The sequence below is a fragment of the Alexandromys fortis genome, unplaced genomic scaffold (genome assembly GCF_014885135.2).
Source record: "Alexandromys fortis isolate MF-2015 unplaced genomic scaffold, M_Fortis_MF-2015_v1.1 scaffold_120, whole genome shotgun sequence".
Taxonomy (NCBI): Eukaryota; Metazoa; Chordata; class Mammalia; order Rodentia; family Cricetidae; genus Alexandromys; species Alexandromys fortis.
Window position 1 is genome coordinate 1,617,409 of NW_026067999.1, and position 18,650 is coordinate 1,636,058.

General features: G+C 39.8%; 1 protein-coding gene across 2 annotated transcripts in view; it reads right to left on the minus strand.

The window, feature by feature from the left end:
* Nucleotides 1-762: 762 nt before the first annotated feature.
* The window catches only part of Txlng (taxilin gamma), a 55,817-nt gene continuing 37,929 nt past the window's right edge, over nt 763-18,650 (minus strand). Inside the window, exons 4-10 of one of the 2 annotated variants that reach the window (XM_050160598.1) lie at nt 16,481-16,651; nt 13,803-13,997; nt 10,931-11,050; nt 9,845-9,919; nt 6,636-6,728; nt 3,716-3,811; nt 763-2,616 (exon numbers count right to left, since the gene is read on the minus strand). In XM_050160598.1, coding sequence (XP_050016555.1) covers nt 2,278-2,616; nt 3,716-3,811; nt 6,636-6,728; nt 9,845-9,919; nt 10,931-11,050; nt 13,803-13,997; nt 16,481-16,651 — 1,089 coding nt within the window. In that variant the 3' untranslated portion in view covers nt 763-2,277. The remainder of the gene's footprint in view (nt 2,617-3,715; nt 3,812-6,635; nt 6,729-9,844; nt 9,920-10,930; nt 11,051-13,802; nt 13,998-16,480; nt 16,652-18,650) is intronic. The other variant, XM_050160597.1, reaches the window with a different exon arrangement.

Here is an 18,650-nt window from a genome sequence, read left to right on the forward strand (position 1 = left end):
AATTGAATTGTGATAACCAGGTGTGTAATAAAGGCAGTTGCATACATAACTAAAAAATACTGGTCTCAAGACCAGGAAATGTACTTCTACAAGTCTGAGGATGAAATGGCCTGATATCCAAGACCCAAGTTTTCGCTACATTTTGGGGTCTATTGCCATTATAAATATACATCAAGATTGCATGGTAGTGCACCAAATGCAGTAAGTGAATTCAACATTTAAACCTTTTCTGGGCCAGCCTAGTAGCATTACAGTGTTCTAGATTATGGTAGATAAAGGGCTTGCTACAAAGCCACAACACTGGGCTGGTGAGGTGATCACTTTAGGGGAGGGTATCCTTCTCTGGGGTCCCATTTGTTTTTACTCACAGGGTAATGGGAAAAGGAAAGATTCTGGACACATCCCAGACAGAATCCTTTTCCTCTAAACATCTAGCTAACAATGCATGTAAGTCAAAAGCAGCAGGCCAGGAATGTTAGTCACATTGCTTTTGAAACCCTTGCAAATTTGCAACAGGTCCAGGATTTACAGTCTTCCACATAGGATAAGTAACACAAAATGTGTCAGGCTACATACATAGCTTAATAAAATGCTAAAAGCTGTGTATCCAGCAGATTTATGAAATATGATCAATAGTAACAATTTCAAAGTAGATTAAATTTCTGATAAACCTTCATGGGAAATGATCCAGCACTTCTAGTAGCTGAAGGTGGGAGAGTATTTATGAGGCTATTGGAAGGGATTGTTCTTGTTTCTGATGAACTGACAGTAATAATCAACTTTATGAATTTCTTCTACTGTCTGACCCCTTGATTACATGACCAATGCGGAATAGTTTTAAAAAGATACTCTATTCCCGGGACTGTTTTCTATTTTTGGACAGTTTTCAATTCTTTGAATCCAGTTTAGACCATGAATGTCACAGGAGTTTACAGATAAAACTTTTAGCAAAGAGAAATGGAGTTTATTCAGTCCAGTAAGCAATTCGACAAGTGTCAGTCTGAAAGATTTGCTGAATAGAATGTGGTGTGTGTTACTTGAACCTTTTGAAAAATTACTTTATAAAGCATTTCATTGCAAATTATACCAAAATAATAAAGACCTAGTAGTTTGCATGGCTGAGCCACATTCAACACTGAGAAAACAAAAAGAACTAAGACATGTTTTGCTTAGTTTTGAAATTCCCCAATTTAAAGTATAGAAACATTAATACTGGTTTGTTTTAAGTGACAACATCTAAGAAAAGAGAAATGAACCAGAAAGCTTATATAAGTTAGAGGTCGTTTTGACTATGTAAACAATCTGCCAAGTCTTCCCAAGATTAAAAAAAAATGCTGGTTCCAGTGTTTTTTACTTTGGAAACTAAATGTTTTAGTTAGTGCTGATTCGTAATTTAAATTTTCTTTCTGGAAACAAAGTGCTTTGCTGATGGAACTTGTAGGGACTGAAAAAAAGCTTTTGCCTAATATAAGCTTCATATGAATTTATTCTTGTTCTAAACTCACAAAGCAAGGAAGAGCAGTTTTCAAATAAGCTTTTTGTGGGAAATGGAGAACAAGTACGTAAACCACCATCTACTACAGTAATCAGGTAGTCCAAATTAATTTCACATGTGGTACATTCTATCCCCAAATTAGCACAATATGACTACTTTTAGTCACAGAAACATTGTCTGTTCATCCAATACTTTGCCTACTTTGCCTATTTTGTTCACAAGTAACATCTTTATATATGTTCTGTCAGAACTTCAAGGTTATGTGGTCATCTCAATTTGTCAAGTAAATCAAGAAAAGCTAATTTGAATGAAAAATGCTAAGCTTGTTTCTGACATGTTCCCCCTTTAAATAGGCTATTAAGCAAAGGTAATCACCTTGGTATTTTTCTTTGTATTAAGGGGCCAACATGCTTAAATTAAAATTGTTTTCACATCAAGGAACCATCATGAGAACACAGTTCCTTTAATGGCCTTGTCTTGAATGATTTTAGTTGGGAAAATTAGGTGCAAGGAGCAGAAAGAGAGAGGACAAATCAATGAAGACATGCACTCCAACAAAGGGGAAAATGAGGCAGATGTGCAACATAGATGAAGGAAATTTATAGATTAAAACTATTTCAAACTGCTAAGCAGCCTCCTGTACCACATAAGTCCAGTAGTTCTAAGAAAATACAGATATGGTAGAAAAAGTAAGAAAATTTTCACCACAAAACCAATAGTTACTACTAACAGAGGAAGTTATACACAAAATATATCTCTCAATACAGCGATCATATTTCACCCTAGTCAACTGACTCAATGCCTTGCGCAGAACCTGAAGATGAGGGCTTTTGTGCAGCACTTCTTCTCTCACTCACTGACTTGGCTTTGGCCCTAGCCTCCAAGTGCATTCCCAGGGCTCTTCTTGAAGTGTTCATCTCCTTGGATGAATCCAGGGCAGCACAGGGCTGCATCGCAGGTGCCACCAAGTCCCCATCTGCTGCTTTGATAGAGACCTGCTCTTTCAGGACTTCGACCTTCTCGTTGAGCTCATTTCTCTCTGTCTGAAGAGCCCTGCACAGCTTCTCTAACCGTTCCAGTTTTATTTGAAAGGCCTTGTACTCTTTATCACGGACAGTTTTCTGTTGGTTTTTTTTTTTTTGTCAAATGAAAAACAAAACCAGTCGACAGTTCCATAACCTCATTAAATATAAATTAGGTGTTGTTTTTAAACAAAAATAACTGCACTGAACCACATTGGTAACTACCTGGTATTTATTATATATGTCTACTTTAGAAACCTAATACTCTTAAGTTTTCATGCCTTGATTGTCTGTGCTATTTAATAATGGCTTTAAATTTTGTTTCTTAAAAGCAGATGAAATCCCCTTAACTTGAAATTTCACATTAACTTTAAAGAAATTGAAGGTAGTTGTCAAAGACTTGCAAAACTAAGATTACTTAGAACAATAATTTGTTTGTTTTTCACACACAATTTCTCTTTAGCTCTGGCTGTCCTAAAACTGACTCTGTAGACCAGGCTGGCTTTGATGTACCTGCCTCCCAAGTGTTGAGATTAAAGGCAGGTGTCATCACTGCCTGGCAGAATAAGATTCTTATACACATGTGCTCTAACATTGTGCAGTCCTGTCAAATTTATGAAGATGTGTAGTGACTGCAAGCAATACATTTTCACTTGGAACATGGCCAAAAAGTATTTTTTTTTTTTTTTCAGATAGAAAGGCATTCGGGGTGTTTGCTGGTAGTCATACTAGGAAGTCCAACGAATGAGCTTCCCTAGGCCTGGACAATGCATCAGCACCCTCTCAGTTGATTTTGTTTTAGTCTCTCAAGATAAGGTCTCACCATGTAGCTTTGACTGGCCTCAAACTCATAGAAATCCTCCTGTCTCTGACTCCTGAGTGCTGGTAAGGTGTGCACTGCCAAGCCCAGTCATCTTTTAGCCATTCTTGCAAGTGCTTGACCTAACTTAGACAGTCAGCACCTTTGGCTGGGACCTAGTAATCCTGGCATTTTATAGCAAGAATTATTATGAATTCTAGTTTGGGAAAACATTGTCTCAGAGGATGCTTGTATTAACTGGGCAGTAAATAAAATGTTTGATCCTTCATTCAGGACTCTACCACTATCCAACTACGAGGAAAAGCATCAGTCTACTCAGTAATTATCGTACCCTGCGCATAACTAATGACACATCCTAATCTCAGGGAGTCATCTTACCTCTTCAGCCATCTGGAGAAGTGCTTTATTATTGTTTTCCCATTTGGTGCGCCATACCATTGTCTCTTTTTCCAGTTTTTTAATTTTCTTTGTCATCTGTGAATGAACATAATTCAACTTTAAAATTCTAAATTACCAGTTAAATTTTCCTCATATATGTGAATGTTTAGACTGTATGTATGTTTGCACAACATGTGCCTGGTGCTCTCAGGAGGTGAAAAGAAGGCATCAGATCTCCTAGAACTGGAGTTATGGATGGTTGTGAGCCACCATGTGGATGCTGGGAACTGAACTCGCATACTCTGCAAGAACAAGTAAGCTTAACTGAGCCATCTCTCCAGGGCTTAATTTAATTCCATTTCTAATCCTACCAGCTGTTCCATCAAAAAAGCTTTAACGTTGCTTCCTTCTCTGCATTTGCCTCACTGAGCTGTTGATAAGCGTCAATCATTTGTGAATTAGAAGCGGTGGAATTTAATTATCTACCTTGAATTTTGCTAAAGATAATAAAGTAGACCCAAAAGAATCATAGGAACATTTTTGGTGGGGGGGTGTGGGGTGTGTGTGTGTAGCATTGACTTGGCTGGCCTCTGATTGCCTATGCCTCTGGATTGTTAGGACTAAAGGCAAAGGGAAATTCTTAAACCTCTGCTACAAGAAAAGTTGAGAATGAGATTTATCTATGCTTATCAATTGGTCACATTCTCAGTATTCCAGCTGAGATTTTCAAGTCAGGACACTGAGCCCCAGGTGCTATTAAGGGAAGCAGAACAAGGCAGACCAGATGCTTTTTATTGGTAGCTAACACAAATTAGGACAAAGGCGGTGGAAAGAGCTCATGGAAGAACTGAGTAGTGATCTGTATTTTTCCATCCCACAGGATCTTCCACAAGGATAGCAAATTTGGGGAATCCCTGTCTTGAACTGTGTTCCACTTCAACAGTGAGCATGTGCTGGAATTCAGCTAATACTTACTGTGCCTAAAAGTTACCCCTCGATCGGATTATCAACTCAAAAGACTGGTAGGCAGAACAAATCACCTGCTCATGGAAGTCTCTAGATTACTTGGTCTAAAATACTTGAAGGTGGTACTATTTAGCTCCTGATAATTGAGCACATGTTTAGTGAGCCAAACACTATCTGAATTTGGTGGGTCTTTTTATTTCCTTTAAAGGGCCAGTAAGGCCGGGCGGTGGTGGTGCACACCTTTAATCCCAGCACTCGGGAGGCAGAGGCAGGTGGATTTCGGTGAGTTCGAGACCAGCCTGGTCTACAAGAGCTAGTTCCAGGACAGGCTCCAAAAACCACAGAGAAACCCTGTCTCAAAAAAAAAAAAAAAAAAAAAAAAAGTAAGAAGGTGTTTGCCACCAAGCCTGATGGACCTGTTTGATCCCTGGACCCTACAAGGTGTAAGGAGAGACCCTACTCACAGAATTAGTCATCTGACCCTCACACATGTGCCATTGCACATGCATGTATACACACAGAGTAAACGGGGGACACACAGTCAGAACAACTTGTTTACAATCATGATTTTTAAAGATTTATATTTTATTTATGTGTATATCTATGTGCACATGGCTGTGGGTGCCCATGCAGACCAGAAGAGGGCATTGGATTTCCAGGAGCTGGAGTTATTGGTAATTTATGATTGACTTGACTTGGGTGCTGAAACTGAACTGAGCCCTCTAGAGGAAGGAATGACGGGCACTATTAACCACGGAGCCATGTGTGTATTCATGTGTCTGGGGGATATATGCACATGAGCAAAATGCCCAGACAGTAGAACAGGGATAGCATGAGATCACTTGGAGTTACAGATGGTTGTGAACCACCCAACATGGGTGCTTTGGAACATCAACCAACACTCGTAATTCAGTGGAATAATAGTCATGGCTTACACTGTACTTTTGAACACTACTTTTTTTTTTTTAAAGGTTTATTTATTAAGCATACAATGTACTGCTGGCAAGGAAGGCACCAGGTCTCATTACAGATGGTTGTGAGCCACCATGTGGTTGCTGGGAATCGAACTCGGGACCTCTGGAAGGGTAGTGCCCTTACCCTCTGAGCCATCTCTCCAGCCCCTTGAACACTACTTTTAAAAACTCTCTATTATAGTCTGATGTGATATGTACCTATAGCGGCAGTTACCTGGGCTGAGAGGCTGAGGATTGAAGCAAGAGAGCTGCTTGAGTTTTAGAGGTTAAAACCAACCTGGAAATCATAGTGAAACTCCTAAAACATAAAACATGGGGTGTGGTGGGCTAAGCTTATAGAGCATTAAATATTCAAGGTCATGTCAAATTATGCCAGTCTGGTCTACTTTTAATGTAGCCAAGAAAAGGAATTTTTTGTTTTGTTTTGTTTTTGTTTTCGAGACAGGGTTTCTCTGTGGCTTTGGAGCCTGTCCTGGAGCTAGCTCTGTAGACCAGGCTGGTCTCGAACTCACAGAGATCCGCCTGCTTCTGCCTCCCGAGTGCTGGGATTAAAGGCGTGCGCCACCATCCCCGGAATTTTTTTTGAAATGAATAGAAGTAAGCCTGTTATGTGACTGAAAAGGCCTATTTCTAATAATGAAATTAGCTGAGAATTGGTGGTGCAAGTCTTTAATTCCAGCCCTTGGGAAGCAGAGGCAGGCAGCTCTCAAGGGCCATCCTGGTCTATGGGGCAAATTCCAGGAGAGCTAGGCTATTACAAAACAACAAAAAAGGAATTTACTGCAAGTAAGGAAAAATCTTAAAAGTATAAATATAAGCTATACTTGGGGGCACACTAAAGAAAAAAGTGACTAAATATAGCCCTCTATTTGGAAAGATATAAAAGACAGTATCATAACAATATAAACTCACTCTAAGTAGTAATAAAGAGCTCAAAATATCCCTTTTATATTTCAGTCTACTAAAAAACATACAAATACCTTTTCCATTTCCTGCCTGAAGGTTGTAAAAAGTTCATTGCTTTTTGCCATAGTAGTCTGGAATTCTTCAAATTTATCCATATAAAGAGAAAGCTACAGAACAAAATAAAAAGTTGGTTATTCTGAGTTCTAGGTAAACAATTCAAACTCATAAACTTAACTACATGATGGTATTTGTTATAAATGACAACAGCAAACACCCAATCTCTGGATAGCAGTCAGATGCCTGAAATTCTAATAACTCACAGAGATCTAGTACTTGGGAGGTTATTGCTGTTAACATATTTAAAATGCAGGAATATTAGCATTAATTATAACCCCATTAATTAAAATGCATTGGGTGTGGCAATCAGAAATTTCATGCCCCCTGCAAAGCTTTGAGCTATGCCCCAACCTGTGAAAATTAAAAGATCATGTTTCTGCCTAGTATCAAGAATATCTCCTGAGCGCAGGCAGAATGGTGGTTGGGGATAGTGAGATGATTAAGGAAAGAATAAAAAGTAAGAAGGACCATTTTTTTCTTTTAAGTTCAAGGAATTTGATGTATATGTATCAAACATGCACGCACACACATATATCAAACATAAGCTAGCCCACCCTTTATTCTCCTTTAGAGAAAACCTCCAGAGAAGAAAGGACATCGTGTCAAAAGAAAGGAAAAGCTTTAAGATCCAGGAGGGAACCGTTCAGAGATAGTCTAATGTTATTACAAGGAAACAAGTCCAGAGGAAGAGATTCTTTTCCCTCTCCTGAGATCACAAAATACACAGAAGTAAAGGGGCAGGATGGAAAGAGTGCTTGGTGTTCTTGCAGAGGACATGGGCTTTGGTTCCCAGTGCCTGCATGGAGGTTCACAACTATTTGTAATTCCCTCTTCTGACTCTGCACCAGGCATATACATATATTACATACATACACACACACACACACACACACACAGGCAAAGCATTCATGCACATAAGATTCTTAATCTTACACACCAGAAGACCATGTAACCAGTGATGAGAGGAATATTATAGATAACATCTAACAAAATGTGGAAAGATGAGATGGGATATGATGGAAGGCAGCCTGCCCACAGTTATAGGTGGGTGTGCCATATGGGAAGCACTTGGAGCAGGTGCTGCTGTGGGGGAAGCAGCAGCAGACAAGTTCATCAGGCTAGAAGTGATCACTAGGAGACAGGCAACAAGGAGTATCTGCATAAAAGTGTAGGAAAAGAATAGGAACTGCAATAGAATGGTGAGGATTGAGCAAAAGCTAGTGGAGGTGTGTTCCACTCTAACATCCGAGGCTGACAGCCTGAAGTCAGGGACAACAGTGGTGCTCAAGTTGAGTCAAGAGCTCTTAATGCACTCGGAATTAGACTCTCCAGTAGTTTCAGTGAAGCCTGTTTTGATGATGGGACATCCAAAGGAAGTCTGTCTGTCTCTCTCTTTGACCCAGGATTTCTCTGTGTAACAGCCCTAGCTGTCCTGAAATTAGCTCTGTAGACCAGGCTGGCCTTGTACTCCCAAGTGCTGGGATTAAAGGTATGCGCAACCACCGCACCTATACCATGGCTGTCTCTTTAGAGAGTTCAATGTTGGCCCACAGTAGTGAATAGACAGTAACTATCATTACACTTGGACTTACATGGCTAATCACAAAACAGTGGGCCAAGGCAACTACTATGAAATACCACAGTAAAAGCAGCAAATGAGATCAACTCTTGAAAAGGATAGTGACAGCAAAGGAAACAGATGGCACAGGTCAGTTTATCAACAGCTGCAGAAACATAGACTTTATACTCCATCCACATTGACACTCATCTCCATTCGTACAACGGAATGTATAGGCCCGAGCAGTAATGGGATTTGAATTTCCTACCAGTCTTCTGGCATGATCATAACTTATGGTGAAAAATATTAAAATTTGTACTCTTAAATTAGGCTAGCTTTGTGAGGTTGTGGTGATGCATGCCTTTAATCCCAGTATTTGAGAGGCAGGCAGATCTCTAAATTTGAGACCAGCCTGGTATACAGAGCAGATTCCATGACAGCCAGAGCTGTTACACAGAGAAACCCTGTCTGAAAAAAGTTAGAATTGCTTTGTAAGAAGTTTATCTCACCAATAGTGTAAAATGTCCTACCCGACTGAAAAAATAGTAACTGGGGCTGGAGAGATGGCTCATAGGTTAAGAGCATTGCCTGCTCTTCCAAAGGTCCTGAGTTCAATTCCCAGCAACCACATGGTGGCTCACAGCCATCTGTAATGAGATCTGGTGCCCTCTTCTGGCCTTCAGGCATACATGTAGACAGGACACTGTATACATAATAAATAAATAAATCTTAAAAAAAAAATAGTATCCAGAAGAGGTGATTATAAAGATTGATGCCGCCCAGGGGTCGTGGCTCAAACCTTTAATCCCAGCAGAGACAGGTGGATCTCTGTGAGTTCAAGGCCAGCCTGGTCTACAGAGCTAGTTCCAGGATGGCCAGGGCTGTTACACAGAGAAACCCTGTCTCGAAAAACCAAAAAAGACTGAAGCCAGGCTTAATGTATCTAGAGTATTACTTATAAAGAGCCTTGCACTAAACTTGATAATTATTTCAATAATATTTAGCTAAAAGGGGGTAGATTATAATTACAAACACCTAATTTCAGCTATTAAGACAGAAGTCTCTCTTGGACCATCTCCTCAAGAAAAGAGATGAATAGTACACACTATTATCCCAAACATTGTAACAACTACAGAATCTGGAGTGAAAAGGAGAGAAAGCCTTGGCTAAAAGCATTTCACAAAACTACCTACAAGTGAAACTATGGTTACAAGTAGTTTTAAAACCATTTAGGTGCTAAATTGGCACAAAATTACAAATATGTTAAGGTATGTGAAATTTTATAACATTCTTTGGATCTGGAAGTTTGTCAGTTTCCTTTAGTGAGAAATGAGGTAACACAAATGAAAGCCATGAAAGATGGATAACTAATTTTATCCCAGCTGGGCTGAGATTTGGGAATGGGAGCCTACTAAGACATAAGTCTTTTAGTACTTTAAACCAGGGGCACTCATATTTGGAAGGTCACCCTAAATGAAAAGAGACTTCCAAAAGATGTGTGATTGCTTCCTTTTCTGGGAACAAGCAACACCACCTTAGAGAAGATTGAAGGTACTTAGTAAATGAACGATTTTTCTTAAAATTCGCTATCCCGAACTATCAAGTTACCTGCTGTTTTAGTTGTACTTCTTGCTGTTTCATTTGTTCATATTTGTGCCTGGATTCTGTTGCTTCTTTTAGTAACTAGAAAACAGAAACATTCTTGCAAAAGTACTAATAGCAATTACAACTGTGAATATAATATCGAATAATGATCCAATTCTACCGCACCCTTTTGTTCACTGTTTTAGCAAGAATGACCACCCTAAAAATGGAATACCTTCTTTCAGTTGCCGTCTACATTCACCTTCCACTATTATGCTTCTTAGCAATGCTTACAGAAGCAGAAAGGCATCTTGTACTTCTTAATTAGAAAAAGGTAAAGGTACTGTGGAGGCCTAAAACAATTTACAAAATTCAGGTTTAAGGGTAGTATTTTAGGTAAAAATAATCACATGTCTAATATTAGCAGAAAACACTGCTAAGTACCTCAAATGGCTGAGCTACCTGAGGAGCAAGATAAGACTGGGTAGAAGGCTATGGAAAAAAGAAATTAGATAACAGGATTCTAAGCATAAAAAAGCAACAAGAAAAAACTGGTGAAGGATGACGCTTCGGTTGATAGAGCGCTTGCCGTATATCCACAAGCCCTGGGGTTCAGTCCTTAGCAAATCATAAATTGGGTGTGGTGGTTCATGAGTTCAAGTTCATCTTCTGCCAAGGCCCCAACTCAATAAACTCACAAAATAGTTACATCGATCATAGTGTCAATTTGTTCAAAAACAAAACTAGGGCAAGGTATGGTGGTACCTATCTTTACTCTTCTATTTTACTTTTTTTTTTTTTGCTTTTTAAGACGGGGTTTCTCTGGGTAGCTCTGCTGTCCTAGAACTAGCTCTGTAGACCAGGCTGGCCTCGAACTCCCAGAGATCTACCCAGCCTCTGTCTTCTGAGTGCTGGGATTAAAGGCGTGCGCCGCCACCACCTGGCAGTGGGAGACACTCGGGAGACAGGCAAGTGGATCTCTGAACAGAAGTAGCCAAAAAGCTTTCTAGAACTAATAATTAACTATCATACCTCTTGGGTGACATTAAATGTTTTAGTTAAAATACTGGCAATACCTTTTTCTTTTTTTTCTTAAGGAACAGAACTTACAAACTCTCTTTCTCTTTGATGTTTTTCATCAGCTTCTTTTATCAGCTGTGTCGTTTGCTGAAGTTTGGCATCCACAAGCTGTTGTTGCAATTCCTTGTGTTTGAATACTTTATCAATGTGCTATGAAAAAAGAATTCCTTTCATCACTTCATGAAGGGAGGAACACAATGGGGAGGAAATATAAGATGTTAAAACACTGCTTGCCCTGCTTTTCTGTAAAACCCACATAGCTAATAATCTAGGTCTTCCATCCCTATACTTGTAACAATGTTTGACACCACCTGCAAGAACATTGCGCTGTTGGAGCTAGGCACCACCACAAGCTTTGAAATTCTTGCTTCTGCTGTGTACTGAGAAAGTAAACATCAAGACACACACATACACACACCTTTTATGCCCATTCCTTTTTCCCCTACCCATTAAATTTTGCTAAATTCCTCAATTGAAGGCAGCATAAGTCAAAGCCAAACGAAGGCAAATTTATCAATTAGGTAAGTTTCTATCCTGCTAAATCTCAGTGCCAGAATCTGTTTGCTGAGTCAAACAAAAGAAGGTGTTTGGTGCCTTACCAGACATCAAAACATGCCACCTTGGAACTGCAGAATTGGGATTCTTCCAGTTATAGTATGATATGTGACAGGAAGAATACTAGTTGGTGATAAGATAGCCTAGGTATTAAAATGGCAGATTATATTTTCATTTATGAATTTGAACAAACACATGATTCTCTAATGAAGAAACAGTCCATTAAATAATAAAATAAAAAAAAATCATTGTAAGAAAATTAGGATTTGGCCTGGAGGCACACTTCTTTAATCCCAGTGGGAGGATCTTTGTGAATTTGAGGTCAGCCTGGTCTACATAGCAAGCTCCAGGACAGCCAGGATTACAGAGGAAACCAAAAAGAAAATTAGGGCTTTAATAAATTAATAGTAAATCTTAGCCTGAATGACAACAAACCCACAAAACTTTATTTAATAAGCTCTTCAGTAATAAAAACAGACCAAGGAAATCTGTATTTTGGAGATGAGACATAATCTAGTGAAGTAGACAAACTTTATTTGGATTTTAATTCAGATTTTTTAATGACAGGAAAGTAGAAATGCTTAAGCGTTCTTGCTGCTCTTCTTGCTGTTGCTCTTGCAGAGGACCAAAGTTTGTTTTCCAGTACATATGATGGGCAGCTCACAAATGCCTGTAGTCCCAACTCCAGGGAATCCAATACACTCTTATGACCTCTTGGGGCACCCACACACATATAAATTTTAAAAAGACAAGCAGATGCTAACTTCACTTTTTAGATGTGAAAATTATATGGCCAAAAAGAGCTTTCTGAGTTATATACTGAAATATCTATGAATTTAAGAATTTTAAGGCTGTTCTTCCAGAGAATTTGAGTTTGAATCCCAGCACTCACATGGATGCTTACAACCAACTATAACTCCAGTTTCAGGGGATCTGACACCTTCTAGCCTCCTTATGTGCACAGATACATGTGCAAACAGAACACCCATACACATAAAATAATTTTTACAAATTTTTAATGAGTTCAAGCCATAGGAAGTAGGAACATGACTCAGCAAATACAAGTGCTGCTCCGATTTTGGTTACCAGCACCCACCTTGGGCAGCTCACTGTCACCTATAATTTCAGTTCCAAGGGATCCAGTCCTCTTCTGGCCTCTGGCCACTGCACTCATGTGCACAAACCCACATCCAGACAAAGACAAACATGAAAAATTAAAAATAGACTGTTGAAAACTCAAAACCTATTTAAGACCATAGTGAGACACTGTCTGAAAAAAAAAAAAAAAACAACAGGACACCTGTAATCTTAGCAATCAGAAAGCAAAGACATGTGCCATGAGTTCCAGGCCAGGCAGGAATATAGGGAGTTTCAAGTTAGCCTGGGCCACAGAAAAAGACCATACCTAAAATAAACAACAAAAACAGAAAAGACAGAGGTCCGGGATAGAAGTTCAATGATGAAGCATACTTAGCATACATAAGGTTCATGGGATTGATCACAACACTAAAAGATAAATAAAAAATAGGGCCAGGCAGTGGTGGTGCACGCCTTTAATCCCAGCACTCCGGAGGCAGAGGCAGGAGGGTTGAGGGTAGCTACGTTGCTACGTTAGGAACAGAAAGTTCATATAGTATGGTTTCATATAGTATGGCTAAGGCCTTGGATTTGACCACCAGCAGTGCAAAAACCTAAAAAATTAGTTGTTGCTAGGCAATGTTGGCACATGCCTTTAATTCCATCGCTCAGGAGGCAGAAGCAGGTAGATCTCTGAGTTTGAGGCCAGCCTGGTTTACAGAGCTAGTTCAAGAACAGATAGGGCTGTTACACAGAGAAACCCCATTTTAAAAAAAAAAAGAATACTTTTTTAAATGTAAAGGCTGGGCTGGGCTGTTCAAACAGGAAAATATATTTAAGCCCATGAATTGGAAGCCACCCAGGGCAATAAGCAAAACCCAATATCAACAGGAAAAAAAATCAAAAACAAACATAAACCTGAGACACAGATGTAATGAAATGGCTATAGATTATCACAAATGTCTTGAGATGCAGGGTATTCCGGGGCATTCATTATTAGTCCAGATAAGAAAATATTGTGAAAATTGCCATCTTCTAGTACTTCATGGAACTAGTATTTAACAAAACTGGAAATTATCTTGCCTATTCATGCAGATAGACTCTTATTTAATCTTTCTGGTTATGCAATGGTTTGATCCTTTCCCTAGTCAATAAACCCACCTTATACTATACACAAAGAATTCTAAAACATCCTGTAACAATACTTTTAAAGTAAACAGAAGTTACTACTAATAGGGAGAAGCTGTGGAAAGCAATTGAATGGTATTACCTCTTCCCTCAATGCATACTGCTCAATGAGCTTCTTCAGCTTCTCTCCCAGTTCAATGTTCTCCTGTCGGAGTTTGGCATTATGTATGTCATGCTGTTCCAGCTGGGCTTGTATTTCATTTAGAGTAATCTGGAAATGTGCTGTTGCTTCTTTACGTCGCTCTTCTTCCTCTCTTGCCTGCTGCATATTTTCCTCCTAATACCCAAAGGAATTTTTGTTAATAGTACACCCATGAGCAAAATGCTCAAAGAAGCTGCTCTTGCCAGGCCCTGACCTCAGCTACTCAAGGCTGAAAAGTTCAAAGCCTGCCTGGGCTTAAAGAGTGAATTAAAGAACAATTTGGGCAACTTATTGTGAGAACCTGTCTCAAACGAGAGGGTAGGGGAAATAGTTCAGTTGGTAAAGTACCTGCTGTCCAAGCCTAGGAACTGAGTCCAAACCTCCAGCACCCACATAAAAAGAAGGGCATGGCAGCCTGTGCCTGTAATCCTAGCTCTGGAGGGATTCCACATGCAAACTTAACTCTACTACCCGCAACACACAAATGGACACACACACCAAAAATAAAAAAGGTTAGAAATGCAGCCTGGTAAAAAAGTATTTGCCTAGCATGTGGAGAGGAAGAAAAGCTGCTTCTAAAGTACAATTTGTCCTCCTTACTTAGGATCAGAAACTTTCTCTGAGTTCAAGGCCAGCCTGGTCTACAGAGCAAGTTTCAGGATAGCCAGGACTATTATACAAAGAAATCTAGTCTTGAAAAAAAAAAAAAAAACAAGGAAAAAACATACAGAGTGATGAGATATAGAGTCCCAGTTATATCAATTGACTGTCTACTGGAACAGGCTTCTTGATAACCACACAAGAAATCAACTTAGATGAGTCTGAGCAGACAACCCTCCTTCAGTTTACTTTCTAGGCCACAACTCTCTTACGAGGTCAAGAGGCCAATGGTATACTTATTTTAAAAAGCTTACCTTCAAATGTAAATTTTACTACATTCAAAACAACTAGTTAAAGGGAAAAATGTCTCCTAACCTTTAATTTGGGGGTAGTGGAAGTAAGTTAAAAGGATTGAAACAAGGGCTTTGAGCATACTCGGCAAGTGAGTAGGCTATATCCCCAGTCCAATTTTTATTTTTCATTTTGAAACAAGATCTCATTAAGTTGCCCAGGATGCCCTTGAACTTGTTCTGTAGCCTAGCAGGTCTTAAATTTGCATTACTTCTGGCCTCAGTCTTCTAAGTAGCTATGATTACAGGCGTACACTGTTAGCCCAGGTATCTCATTAAGAGGTATCTTATTTAAAGGTTCAGGGCTGGAGAGATAGCTCAGTGATTAAGAGGACCTTGGTTTGATTCCCAGCACCCATCCATAACTTTCAGTTCAGGGTAATTCCCATTTCTGATGCCTGCTTCTGATCGTAGCCACCAGCTATCTACTGGTACACAGGTATACATACAGGCAAAAATCTCATACACATAAATAAATCTTTTTTTTAAGTAAAATAAATACAAAAGATCAAAAGTAAGACTGAAGAGATGGCTCAGGGGTTAAGAGCACTTACTGCTCTCATACAGAACACAAGTCCAGTCCCCAGCATCCATATCAGGTGGCTCACAACCACCTATAACTCCAAGAGATTCAGGTTCTCACTGTGAGCGTGTGTGTGCACACACCCCCACCCCAATAAAATCTTAAAAGGAAGCAAATGTTAATTCCTATCTGGTGAAAAATCCATGTCCTAAGTGCTGTTGTATCTTGGTCCCTGGGATGTAGTTAAGAGATGGGGTGTTTGCTCAGAGTTCCAGCTCAAAATCCCACTCTGTTGTATGTAAGGACAGGCCAGCTACAATGTTGAAGAGGCGGATCCTTTTCATGGCTCTTTTTTCTCTCTTCCTCCATGCATACCAAGTCATCTTTGGGTATCTGCTCACTCTTCCTGTATAATCTGCCAAGATCTACGTGCAACTGCCGAAAGTACTCAGTACCTGGGAATGGCCACGGAATGTTGGGCAGTTCAGCCCTGACATCCACCTAGTGCTCAGCAGTGCTCCTTTCTCAAAACACTGATTCTAAATTTACCAGTTTCTCATTTCATGGCAACTTCTTTAGTTTTCTACAGCAACTCTGGGTTTCCTAAACCATGGCTTCAAGAGGGGGGTGGGTGGGCTGGAGAGATAGGTCAGCGGTTAAGAGCACTGCTGCTTTTGCAGAGAACCATGTTCATTCAGTTCCCAGCACCCAGCAGATAGTGGCTAATAACTATCAGTAACTTACTTCAGTTACAGCATATCCAATACCCTCTTTTGTCCTCTTCCAGCACTAGCCATGCACATGGTACACATATATACATGCAGGCAAAACACCATACACATAAATAAAACCTTTTAAAAAGGAAGCTAGAGAGTGGGGGTTGCAATGTTTACTTATTACCTGTGACCAAAATATGAGGGAATTCCTTTTTTTTTTTGAACAGGAAACCCACACTTAACACACAGTGTTATACTATCAGTCTCACATTATATTGTCTCATACGAAGCATCAGCCCAAGCAAACCAGAAAGGCTCATATCTCGTCTCTGGGTAGGCACAGATTTCAAATAGATACAAGATGACCTCTTGTAAAATCAGCTGAGAACATTATTTCTGTAAAATAGAAAAAAATAAATAAAAACTAACCTTTAAGGTCTTATTGTGACGCTGAAGTTCCCTGCAAAGAGACTCCAGTTTGCTTCTTGCCAAGATGGCCTTGCTGTGTTCACTCTGCAGGTGAACTTTCTCTTTCACGATCTGGGCTTGCTTCTTCTGCATAATCTTCATTTGTTTCTGAACATTTCTGCTCTCCTCCAGCTAAAATTATCAAGTACTTTACATTTCAGGAAGCGTATCAAAAGCCCCTCAGTACCTCAGTGAATGCTAGAAGAATCAATTTTCTTTTTTAGACTTGCTATGCAATTTTCTTTTTTAGACTCATTATGTAGCCCAGGTTGGCCTACAACCCTTAATCCTCCTGCCTCAACCTGAGATTATAGGCTTGTGCCACCAAACTCAACTAAGAGCTAGGGCTGGAGGAGTGGCTAGGCAGTTAGGAGCACTTACTGATCTTCCAGGGGACCAGTTCAGGTCCCAGCACCCACATTAGGTGGCTCATGGTTGTCTATAAGCTGGAGAGCTTCAAGGGATCCATCACACTCTCCTGACCCCCATGGGCACGGGCGTGTACACACACACACACACACACACACACACACACACGACATTTTAATTTAAAAATAAAATGTTCATTACCCAGCATGAATGTCCTGGAAAAAAATGTGAGCATCACAAACATTTTATTCAATAAAGATGAATATTCAGATGTCATGAGCCCAGTCTAATCCCAGCACTCAGGGAGGCAGAGGCAGGAGGATCGCCATGATTTCAAGGCCAGCCTAGGGGTACATAATGAGTACCAGCACAGCCTGGGCTACAATATGAGCCTTTAAATACAAAAGAAGCCAACTATTGGACTGAAGAGATGTCTTCATGGTTAAGAGTGCTTGCTGCTTCTCTTGCAAAGGATCTAAAGAGTTCAGTTCCCAGTACAATCTGTAACTCTAATTCCAGGAGATCTGATCCCCTCTTCTGGCCTCCTCAGATAATGCATTCAGTGTGTGCCAAATACTGAGAGCTTAAGTTATAGCTCGCCCAGTGAAGAGCACTTGCCTCCCACATGTAACACTGGGGCAGGGTTCCATCCCTAGCATCACCCAATCATAGGGCATGCAGGAGGAGGGTAATACTGCATCATATAATTTTATTCAAACTGTTTCATGCTATGTGACACTACCAATGTCTCTCTGTTCTAGTTGTAAGGAAGGTAAGCAATTTAGTGTAGACAAAAATGACCTTAATCTTTCTTCAGCCATTTAGATATACTTCATCTTCAGAACAACCTTTCAATATTCAAGTTCCACTTTATTATCCAAATTTTATATAACTATATCATCCCAAGAATTGCCCGAGAGTACAGAGTGTGGTGGGAATTGGAATCTTGAAACTTTCCACATTGACCTGCGGACCTTTGACGGACTTCAGAGTCTAATTACAGATCTTTCTGGTTTCAAATCAGTGATTCACAGGCAATTTTGGCTCCTCAGTTTCCAGCTATAATCCTATGAAGTGATCTATTTCTTGTCCAGAAGTTTCATGTTCTGGGTTTGTAACTTAGTTGGCAAAGCTAGCGTCTCTTGAGTTTCTGCTTCTTGGGTAGCTCTCTGTCTATAGACTCTTTCCTATCTATTAAGATTTGCTGAAATCAAAGAGGGATTATTGGGACTGGAGAGATGGCTCGGTGGTTATTAAGAGCACTGGCTACTCTTCTAGAAGACCTGGGTGAAATTCCTAGAACCTACACGATGCTCTTAACCATCTGTAACTCCCTGGCTTCAATTTCTAGGATACACAGGCAGCTTACAATTGTCTGTAACTTTATTTCCAGTGATCTGAGACCCTCTTCTGGTCTCCAAGAGCACCAGGTACATGCACGGTACACAGACATACATACAGACAAAATACCCATATACATAAAGTAAAAAAATTTAATTGAAAAAAACCAGGATTATTGTGCTTTTTGTCTTTATTTTTATTATAAAAGAAGCTGATGTTGTATTGGCACAATAAGGTCACTGGGGTTGGGAGGAGGCTTGCCACGCAAACTTTACGGTTTGGGTTTAATCCTTGGAACTCATTCTGGAAAGTTGTCCTCTGACCTCTACATGCACGACGTTATGGCACTCAGGTATCAGCACTCTTTCTCTCACACATAAACACACACATACACATAAAAGCTGGTGTTTTATGAATCAAT